The sequence below is a fragment of the Lycium ferocissimum genome, chromosome 11 (genome assembly GCF_029784015.1).
Source record: "Lycium ferocissimum isolate CSIRO_LF1 chromosome 11, AGI_CSIRO_Lferr_CH_V1, whole genome shotgun sequence".
NCBI lineage: Eukaryota > Viridiplantae > Streptophyta > Magnoliopsida > Solanales > Solanaceae > Lycium > Lycium ferocissimum.
Window position 1 is genome coordinate 62,176,859 of NC_081352.1, and position 11,497 is coordinate 62,188,355.

Genomic DNA, 11,497 nt, shown 5'->3' on the forward strand with positions numbered 1-11,497 from the left:
TAATTGGAGTACTCAAGTCAAGAGTCCACACGCTGCAAAATGCAATACGAAGAACTCAATGGCTTTGGAAAATATTTGTCCAGCCTTCTATGATGTACAAAGAATAGAGGAAAGTAGAAACATGAACTAGGAATGAGAAACAAATTCATAAAATTCATGACTGGTTTCGTGGTAAAAGAAATTCAAGAGTGATATTTGACTAGGAGGAGAGCACATGAGCACATTACAATAGTTACCCTATGCCTTTGGAGGAGCTATGTGAGCAGTGAGCCTCAACCTACAGTTCAATAAAAGTTTCAGAACAGTTGCCTAGAGGTATAATTTGGAATTGTGATTATTGTTGCAAGCATTTTTTCTTTAGGGAGCTGTCAAGACAATCCCATAACCATACCAACAGCACTGCCATTGTTTGACACACCACAATACAACTATCATCATAGACATCATTACTCCAGGCCTTCACCATTAACAAGACACTCATAGTATTCCTGTGATAGCTCTCTTAGTTTCCTTTTCATTCTTTTTCTGCTTTATAGAATTTCCCGACTGTTTCAGCATTTGAGCCATCAGTCAGCCTTCACCTACTTTAGCAGCTTTGAACTTCATCACTTCTACAACTTAAATTAACTAGGTTATCGATCAATCTCAGGATTGGAGCATCGATATATGGTCCTTGTTCTTTTGAACATTTGGCAGTAATTTTGTCCATTACCAATGCCATTGGCGCATAATCGCTGCTCATGTTCCATAAATCTGAGGAACGGCATGTTTCGTTAAAGCTTGTTAAGTACCAAGGAAACATCATTGAAAGGAAAATAAACACACACTTAGAGCCACAGAGGAGGAATATAGTAGCTGGACAATCTTTGAAGTAATTTTTTTTTTTTTTTTTTTTTTTGAACAGGTAACATAGTTATACTGATAGAAATAAGGTCTAGCACTCACATGTTGCTAGTCATTCACATAGTCTGAACCCACCCTCCTATAGAAAAAACAAAAAAAAAAAATGTTTTCTTCTGTACAATTCCTACCCCTGTAGTGAGTCGACGAAATCTACCAAGCTATTTTCATCTTTGACATGTTGAAGATTACACCAAAAAGCCAAAAGCCATAAGCATCTAAACTTAGGTATAGAATCTCTTTTTCCCTCAAAACATCTTGCATTCCTTTCCTTCCATAATACCAACAAACACAAACTGGTACTGGTTTCCAAATCTTTCTTGCAGGTTTTCTTATTCCTTCAATCTCCCAGTTGATCTCTTCCTTTGGAACAAGCACAGCGAGAATACCATTTTTGCAGGGTTCTACTTGCTCAACCAAGGAGTTTTGGGCAGCCTTTATCTTGCAAGGAACTTTCTGCAGCTTTGTTCTATTTTCCGACGGCTCAAAATTCAGACAAGTCCAAAAAAGAATTTTCCTCATCACCTATAACAATTTGAGTATTGCACCTCTTAGTAATGACTTTGATCTTACAAACAGAGCACGGATTACATTTTTCAAGTGGTTAGAGGAAAACCTTGAAATAAGATGAATAAACTCTATAAGCAAAATTGATCATTTTAAGGCTGAGACTAAAAACTACAACTAACAAGCATCAATATGCAAGGAGATAGATAAGGTAGCTATAGAGGAAAAGGACAGGTCTAGAGAGGATATATTTTAACTTGGGAAAATGAAAACATGGTACTCAGAAGAGACCATAGGAAAATATTTGAAGTTCTCAGTTGCAAGAGAAAGATGAAAAAACGAAAAAAAGAAGCTATATCAAGATTTCAGGATCCTTAATACACCTAGAGATAAATCTATAGTTGATCATGTCTCAGCCACAACAAAGACAACTGCTTAGTCAACTTCAGTAAATTCAAACAAACGAATCCACATTCTTTGGAACAATCGTTCTCTTATACAGACATTTCAAATTCATGTATATCAATCTATCAACTGCATCTCATTTAAAATGTGTGTAAGTATGTAAACAAAATCCACCATGAGGAGGTTCTGATGAGGCTGCTCTATAATTCAAGCTTTCCACATGCATCCATTCTGGTTGTGAGGGCATGAATCACAAATGACTATCAGGCACAAGAAGCCGTGACAAAAGGGAAACGGGTATAAAATAGTTAACAAAGTGCATCATTTTGTTACCTGTATACCAGTTCTGCTACCGGTAGATACAACTCACAAGCATTGCATAACCTTGAAACAAGAAAAGTGGAATTTCACCGAATGTGCAAAATTCTGCTCATGATAAATCTAATCGAGACAATTCCTGGGTAAGCCTAACAGATAACTATGTATCTAAGGCAGCTTGCTATCCAATCCCACGTCAAGTTCACAAATTATAAAAGATAGTCTACCACCTATAAGCTTCTCATATTATTCTCTCCCCAATGACCAATGACAGAAATATGGATCGGCAACAAATTACCAATGACGGAAATATCAAATCTCCAGTATATTGGTCATTAGATCATTTTCCTTTTTTCACAAAGAAAAACATGCGAGCATCATGTTGAATTTCAAATATTGAATAATCATTCCCTCAAAGCACGCTCTGTCTGTCTGTCAATAAAACAAGAAATGCTCAAGCTAACAGGATGGGAACTGAAATAGATAAGTACTGCAATTTTGTAGCTGCCAATTATGTCAAAGGTAGGCTCATTCTTTAGCCCATCAATTTCACAAACAAATGTATTCAGTTCAGTACATTAGCCACGATACCAACCAAAAATGCTGAAGAATATCCCCACATTTGATCTGAATGACAAGATGAAGCCATGTCAACCATGAGCTGCTCCCCTCACTTTTTATATACTAGAAAAAATTTAACAATGACAGAAATGAAAATAACCGCTATATTGGTCCCTAGATCGTTTTCCTTTTTCACAAATTAAAACATGCGAGCATCATTTATAATTCCAGTTATTGAATAATCATGCCCTCGAAGCACTCTCTGTCAATAATAAGAAATGCTCAAATAACAGGATGGGAACTGAAATAGATAAGTACAACATTTTTACAGCTACCAATTACGCCGAAGGTAGGCTCATTCTTTAGCCCATTAATTGCACAAACAAATGTATTCAGTTCAGTACATTAATCAGGATGCCAACGAACAACCCTGAAGAATATCCCCACATGTGATCTGAATGACAGGAAGAAGACCATGAGCTGCTTCCCTCACCTTTTTATATACGGAAAAGGGCCAAAAATACCCTCAAACTATTGAAAATGGTGCAAAAATACCCTCCATCCACCTTTCAGCCCCCAAATACCCTTATCATCCACCTATTCGTGCCTAAAATACCCTTATCACTTCACCACCTATGGGTCTAAAATACCCTTATCACTAACAGAATCTTTTCATTAAACACGTGTCATTTTTCTATTGGTTGGCTTATAAAATTAATTAAACTAATTAATTTTTGCAATATTGACCAGATAGTGCCCCCCGCCCCCCGACCCCCCCCCCCCCCCCCCGTGAAAAAAATATTTTTTTTGAAAAAAAAGTTGACTTTTTTTTTTGCACCCCACTCCCACACCTACATATCCCGCACCCCTACCCCCCTCCCCCCCTAATGCAAAAACAAAAAGTTTTGACGTTTTTTTGGGTTTTTTAGCCGGGAGGGGACAGGGCGTAAGTGCGGGGTGGGAAAAAAGTCAACTTTTTTTTTTTGGAGAGGGGGGCGTAGGGTGTGGGGTTTGACGTGGGGTGCAAAAAAAACATCAAAACTTTGTTTTTCAAAAATATTAATTTTTTTGCGTCGGGGGGGGGGGGGGTGTAGGGTGCGGGGTGGGGTGCAAAAAAAATATTGTTACGCTTCTCAACTTCCTAGTAAAAAGGACAAGTACTGTAAAATGTCTTGATAAATTAAAATGTATAATGTAATTGAGTTACCAAAAAAAATATATATCTCACCCTAAAAAACATGGTATATTTTCAACCAAAAATCTAAAAGGCACAAGTGTAGACTACAATATTTTTTTTCGCACCCCACCCCGCACCCTACACCTCCCCCACCCCTACCCCCCCCCCACCCCCCCGACGTAAAAAAATTAATATTTTTGAAAAAAAAAAGTTTTGACGTTTTTTTTTTGGGGTTTTTTGCACCGCCCCCCTCAAACCCCGCACCCTACGCCCCCCTCCCCTCCCGGCCCCGAAAAAAAAAGTTGACTTTTTATTTCACCCCGCCCTACGCCTCCCCCCTCCCGGCTAAAAAACCCAAAAAAACGTCAAAACTTTTTTTTTTTTTCAAAAATATTAATTTTTTTGCTTCGGGGGGGGGGGGGGGGGGGGAGGGTAGGGGTGCGGGGGAGGGGTAGGGTGCGGGGTGGGGTGCAAAAAACAAGTCAACTTTTTTTTCAAAAAAAAAAAAAAAATTCACGGGGTGGGAGGGGGGTGGGGGGAGGGGGGTCAGGGGGTGGGGGGCACTTGGGTTACCTGGTCAATTAGTTTAATTAATTTTATAAGCCAACCAATAGAAAAATGCCACGTGTCTAATGAGAATATTCTGTTAGGAATAAGGGTATTTTAGGCACGATAGGTGGATAGAAGGGTATTTGGGGGTGAAAGGTGGATGGAGGGTATTTTTGCACGCATTTTGATAGTTCGAGGGTATTTTTGGCCCTTTTCCGTTTTATATAATAGAAAAATTATCATGTGACATAGATATAATTTGAAACCAATTGATAAACAATGTGAAAATTGCTGGAACAAGAGGAATGAATGGCGGTTCAACAGTGACCCGCTGAATTACTAAAAAGACTCCATCCAAATAGCAAATAAATAATACCAAGCTCAACCTAAAACTGCATAGACAGTCAGATTAAGTGCTGAGAACATAATGCAACCTGTGATTTTCAAACAGAGCTAAACGCACAATATCTTCTCTGAGAAGTAATATCTGAACGCACATGTATTTTGTACATATATGAGTGACAACAATCAGAGAATTGCTTTGAAGATGGTAAGAGATGAACTCATATGCTAAAGGACCACGTTAAGACAAGGAATGAGAAAAAATTTCAAAAAGAAAAAGAAAAAATTCGACTTAGAGTAAAAGTAGAAAGAATTGAACAATATTTCAAAGATTTCATGCCCATTACAATCTCTTATGGAAGTTAATTAAACCTGAAAATATAAGATGTAGCACCATAAAGCGCAGAAAGAGATATTGAACAAAATAACCATAGAAAAGCATTACAACTTAAGAGCCGCTATTGCTTCAGATTTAAAGTCAACCCTCAAACTCAACACTCTTCTAACCTCAGCCGGAGTAAGTCTCCAGGTCATGGGTCCTGAGTTTTCACCCCAGAAATCCAGAATCTCAGAGACCTTCTCCAAGTTTAATATTGTAGCCATTTGGGTTAGACGAGCAAATTTGTCCCTAACAGTCCTCTGGGTCATGTTGGAGAAGTAGCTCACAAGAGCTCGAACATCTCTGTCAAGTTGAAGACCTCCAAGTTGACTGAATCTCTTTTGCATCATGATAACCTCAAGCCTCTTAACAATAAAGTCAATGACCAGATGTACAAGCAAGTCATAATTGTTAGCAGTCATCAACGGTTGAAGCCATGCCACATTGGTCTCTACAGCATGGAGAAGCCTTTGAACCCATGGGTCATTTACCTCATTGTCAGCATATTCAGATTCAGACAGCTCATAGCTGATTGTTGCAACAGTATCCAACACTGGCCGAATTCGAGGCGTCACAGTAGCCACTAGTTGTTCCAACCCAATGTTCAAGGCCTTCTTGAAACCATTGCTCATCTCATTTAATTCAGATAAACAGGATTTGACCCTCTCTCTATCCGCTGGTGCAGGAAAAACCTGACAATGCACTCCAATTAAGACTAGCAAAAGAACCAAAGGTAGCAAATAAGAAAGAAAAAATGTAACCTTAATGGTATCTTCTGCATGTATGATTCATTTCGAAGGTAATCTTCTTTTATAAGTGATTACCTTCAGTATGAATCATAATCCAAGAAGCATTTTAATGTTCAAAGATTGAAGGCAACAGATGAACGTAACAGATAATCACTCTAGATTTCAACATTAAGGGTAGAAAGCAAAGAAAAATGAGTACCTAAATATGGGTATAATCCCAGTGGAATCTAAGGTTATATATGGACTTAAAGTTCAAGGGATTCTCAGAAGCACAACAGTTTTTATGCCACAAGATTATGACATGAAATAGATGTAACAGACAATCATTCTAGAATTCAATGTCCCACTTACTTCTCGCCCAAAAAACCAAAAAAGTTAACCAGAGTAGAACTACAACGGATGTGATGCAGTACATCATGCTAGCCCGTTCACCCATGTACTAATATTTCATAGTATACATAAAGTTGAGCAACAAAATTACAGCTTTTCTTATTCACATCTTAAAAAGCAGATGACACATTCATAAACTAGACTAAAATTGAGATAATATGAGCGATCAATACAAGAATCTAGTACTAACCTCAGCACATTGTTCTTCAATCTCATGCCGTAATTTCAATGCATACTCACCACTCACATCCATATTATTCAAAGCCGTAGCAATCTCTGTACCAGTCTTTTGCACAGCAACGCCACCTGTGAACAGCTTTGCTCCAAGATTAGGCTCTCTGATCTTCTGCTGCAAAGCCTCATTGTACTCACCACCCAATAGACTTACAGCACTGCTTAAAACTGCAATCACAGAGTTGATATTTGAAGTGGATATGGACCTTCGACAACAGCTCTGCAGAATATAGAAGACATCGTCCACCATGGAAGTAGTGAGACTATCAAACACGAGTTCATCAATTTTTATAGCTTTTCTCACATTCTCAACCACGAAGTATCCTTCCAAGATCACATAATAACCAGTAATATCTTGCACAACTTTACTGAAATTACCACTCCTAAAAGCCTTTGTGGCACGGGGACCTAATTCGGGATCAACAGAACTCAAACCCCTAATCTTTGATATCATAAAACCAGTGTAATCCTCACCCAACTGCGTCAAAGACAAGATCTCTTCCAAATACACTTCGATCTCCCTTGGGTCCGGTCCCTCAACTCCAACAGACAGCAAATCACTCTTGTAAGAATTAATCTCAGAAGTCACTTTCGCTAATTTCCTATACTCCATATACTTCTTTATAATAGTTGAACCGCGAGAATCACACTCTTCTTGAAGCTCACATATTGCATAAACAATGCCATCCTCTCCACACAAGCTCCTTAAAGTTTCATCATTCTCTTCAATAGCCAAGACGATATCTTTAAACAAATTAGTCAAACAGGATACAAAATTAAGCTGGTTCTGGCCGGGCCCCTGCTGATCACTCATCATTTCCACCAATTGCTCATACTCAAGGCGCGATCGCATAGCAATAACCTTCTTCAAATAAGCCACGTACACTTGCAGCCCCTCCTCCTCCAATGCCAACGGTGGATACAACCTTATGAAACGCAAAACCGTGTTATGGTCACGTTGATCCACTGCTGCAGCCAATTTCCTTCGAACAATCCCTTCAAGCTGTTTTTTCGAGGCAAGGAGCTGATCCCTCTGATCCGAAGCAGCTGAATCCTTGTACTTTGCATCAAGTTGAAGGAAAGTCGACACGTAATTGGCAGCAGATTCATAGTCCTCGGAACCGAGTGCTTTGTTAACGCCTTCAAGGCAATTAGAACGATGCACAATAGCGTCTATACGAAGTATCGTGTCGTTAACACGTGATTGAGCGAGATCGAGCTGGCGGACTTTGGCGCTTACCTGTGGGAATAATAATTCAAAGTTGTAGGAAACCAAATTTGTTCAGGATTTGATATTTATTTAATTCATGTCTAAATAGGATCTCTAGTCAAGATAATATAAAAATAGATTTTCTACTTCCTAGCTAGGGTGTTGCTAGCTATTTTCATATACAGTAGAGAATTGTAGAGCACATTCAAGATTTATGAGTTTATAAATAAAAATATGGGAAATTTTAAAAATATACATCTTTTGAAACTTATTACGCCACGTAGCCCAATATACAATATTATACGATATTATACAGCATCATACCTTGGGGGAAAGCATTATACATAATGTATCATATCAACCTTGTATAATAGTGTATAAAAGGTGTTTATACACAAATATGAGCTAAATCAGGGTAGCAAACTCAAAGTATGGGCTACCTAGCGTAAATATTTTCAAAAATATACATAGAGCATAATTTTCCCCTTTGGTGTTGTTAATGACAATTCACAACTGCTGTTTATTTCTTGATTAACAGATTGCCTAATGGATCAAATTACAAACCTAAAAAGGACATGTCTAATGGACCAACCTCTGCATACTGATCTAAATTGGCACCACATTTAGACACTTTGCACAAATCACTAAACTTCATATTGCACATTCTCTGCGTTCAACTGGAACTCTATATAATTTTCATGTTTGAATATATTACAGTGTATATATATAGATAGGCGGATCCAGAAATTGAAGTTTATGAGACAATAACTGTGTTCACAGTCAAATATATATATATATATATACACACACGACATTATACCTAGGGGAAAAGCATTGTAAATAATGTATCAACCTTATATACAGTGTATGAAAGGTGTTTATATACAAATATGAGCTAAATCGGGGTAGCAAACTCAAAAGTATGGGCTACCTGGCGTAAATATTTTCAAAAATACACAAACAACAACAACATAGCCAGTGTACTCCCACAAAGTGGGGTCTGGGGAGGGTACCTTTGCAGGTACAGAGGCTGTTTCCGATAGACCCTCGGCTCAGATACAAAGCAATTAATGATTTTGAAAGCGTAATTTTCCATTTACCTGATCGGCGAGGAGTGACGTGGAGCTGACATTGGAGAAGAGATGATCAGCATCAGCGTTAACAATGTCGAGTACTTGAGCAGATTTTTGAAGGCTAGAAAGCTGTTTGTCGAGATCACTGCGATGGGAAAGGATAGTGTCGAGTTCAATATCTAGGGCACGTTGATAAGCAATGCATTCATGGAGAAGTCTAGTCATTGCTCCTACATCTGTCAGTTTACGGACTTGAGATAATGCTTCAGCTGTACCGAATTTTAAGGAAGATGATGAATCTAAGTTGTTGTTGTTGCTGCCTTCATCGGATTCTCCTTTCTGCGCCATTGATGACGGGATGAATTTTTCCGAGTCTGATCAATTTAAGCCGTCGACGATATTTCTTTTATTGCCCTTTTCCGTTTCACCCAAATCGGGTGTTAGATCTATGTAAGATTTTTTTTTTTTTTTTTTTTTGGCTAACTGGGGCATTTAATTGATAAAATAAAGGAAAATTACATGGGCTAATTAATTATTGGTGACCAAAAGGTTTTAAAATTGAGTGAAGGTAACTCAAGTTTTTTTTATTGAGTAGAGGTGATAAAATTTTGATTAGTGATTAAGAACTTTTGACTCATTTTTTAACTTGCTCCCAAATTTTATTTTTTACACTTTGGCCCAACTTAATAAAATCCTAATAGCCTAAAATTGGTAGGGAAAAAACCCACCAGCCCCCCCTCCCCGCGCCCCCCACCCCTCACCCCTCTCCCCGCTCACCCTCTCTCCCCCCACCCCTCACCCTCACCCCCTCACCCCGCACCCTAACCCCCCCCCCCCCCCCCCCCTTTTTTTTTTTGCCCCTCACCCTCCACCCCCGCACTCACCCTCCACCTCCTCCTTTGCTACTGCTGCTTTCTTCTTTCATTTAGAAAAAAGTTGCTCAAGAAAAATAACAAACTCACCCGATTTACGTAATTTTTGGACCGAATTTCATTCGTGTAGTAGTGGGCATTACTTCATAGGTGATTTTCGCTCATTAGGTAAGTAAAACAATGCTGTTTTATTTCAATTATTCATCTGGATATAGCTGCTGATTTTCCAACAATTTACATTAGCAGTTACAGTTGTTGCAACAAGTGCTAAAGATGTTGTATAAGAGCTTCTGAATTTATTGCAACAATTGTTGTAGTTTCTGCAACAATTGCAACAATTTATGCAGTTGTTGCAACTTCTGTACTAATCTGTGGCAACAACTGCTAAAATGTGTATAAATAATTGAGCCTACTTGTTGCAATAACTGTAAAAGTTGTTGGACAGCTTCTACTCTTTCCAACAACTCACTGACTTGTCGCAACAAGTAGACTTCTTGTTGTAGCTACATTACTTTTTGGACATTTTACAACTGTTGGATGAAACAGAGACAAGTGAAGTTGTCTCCTACAACTAAGTGATTAGTTGCAACAACTCACCTAAGTGATGTTGATCTTGTTCAAATCATAAATGTATGTTCTGTTGTTAATAAATTGCTGAAAATCTTCTAATAAGTAATAAATCTAAGTAATATATATATATATATATATACTTAATCAATTTGATGGTATTTTGAGTCATGACAGATGATCAACTAAGTCACTATGCACTAAATTGAGTGTCAACAGAGTGATTTGATGTGAACTACTTGATTCACCCATATTTAGTGATGAAAAAGGAAATCAATGATATTTAGTGATCAATATATATACTTAATCAATTTAATGGTATTATGAGTCGGGATAGATGATCAACTAAGTCATTATGCACTAAATCGAGTGATCATTAGAGTGATTTGATGTGAACTACCTGTTTCACCCATATTTAGTCATAAACAAAGGAAGTCAATGATAACTAGTGATCAATATATATACTTAATCAATTTGATGGTGTTTTGAGTCAAAAACAGATGATCAACTAAGTCACTGTGCACTAAATCGAGTGATCATTAGAGTGATTTGATGTGAACTGCTTGTTTCACCCATATTTAGTTATAAACAAAGGAAATCAATGATAATTAGTGATCAATATATATACTTAATCAATTTGATGGTGTTTTGAGTCCAAAACAGATGATCAACTAAGTCACTATGCACTAAATCGAGTGATCATTAGAGTGATTGCATGTGAACTACTTGATTCACCAATATTTAGTGATAAACAAAGGAAATCAATGATATTTAGTGATCAATATATGTACTTAATCAATTTGATGGTATTTTGAGTCAGGACAGATGAGCAACTAAGTCATTATGTACTAAATCAAGTGATCATTAGAGTGATTTGATATGAACTACTTGATTCACCCATATTTAGTCATAAACAAAGGAAATCAATGATATTTAGTGATCAATAAAGTTAATATTTTACAATAACTAAGTACATTGTTGCAACGGATGAGCCGTACGTTTGAAACGGATAGTAACTTGTTCCAACATTTGAGCTATACGTTGCAACATATTAGTAACTTGTTGAAAAGCTTCAATATTTGCTTGATTTTTGGTGAGCAATACGATATGACAGACATTACTCAGTTAATTTGTTCCTTGATTTACTCGATTCTTTGTAACAAGTCGTGTCACTTGTTGGACAAACCAACAAGTAACTTAGTTAACGTATGCATGATTTGTTAATTGCGGCTTGATCCGTCACTTGTTGGATAAATTACAACAG

At 37.6% G+C, this 11,497-nt stretch overlaps 1 protein-coding gene across 1 annotated transcript; it reads right to left on the reverse strand.

The window, feature by feature from the left end:
* Positions 1 to 5,051: 5,051 nt before the first annotated feature.
* LOC132037832 (conserved oligomeric Golgi complex subunit 4) lies at positions 5,052 to 9,269 on the reverse strand. The gene is made up of 3 exons (XM_059428469.1): positions 8,822 to 9,269; positions 6,468 to 7,751; positions 5,052 to 5,830 (listed from the first exon to the last, which is right to left on the reverse strand). The coding sequence occupies exons 1-3, from the start codon at positions 9,140 to 9,142 to the stop codon at positions 5,201 to 5,203; spliced, it is 2,235 nt and encodes a 744-aa protein (XP_059284452.1). The 5' UTR covers positions 9,143 to 9,269; the 3' UTR covers positions 5,052 to 5,200.
* Positions 9,270 to 11,497: the final 2,228 nt, after the last annotated feature.

What these genes read in the sequence shown, in the direction of transcription:
- LOC132037832 (XM_059428469.1), bottom strand. Translation starts at nt 9,142, where the DNA reads ATGGCGCAGAAAGGAGAATCCGATGAAGGCAGCAACAACAACAACTTA. An exon ending in CGTCACTCCTCGCCGATCAG is followed by an intron (nt 7,752 to 8,821) that starts GTAAATGGAAAA and finishes TTATTCCCACAG; the next exon opens with GTAAGCGCCAAAGTCCGCCA. An exon ending in TTGAAGAACAATGTGCTGAG is followed by an intron (nt 5,831 to 6,467) that starts GTTAGTACTAGA and finishes GTGCATTGTCAG; the next exon opens with GTTTTTCCTGCACCAGCGGA.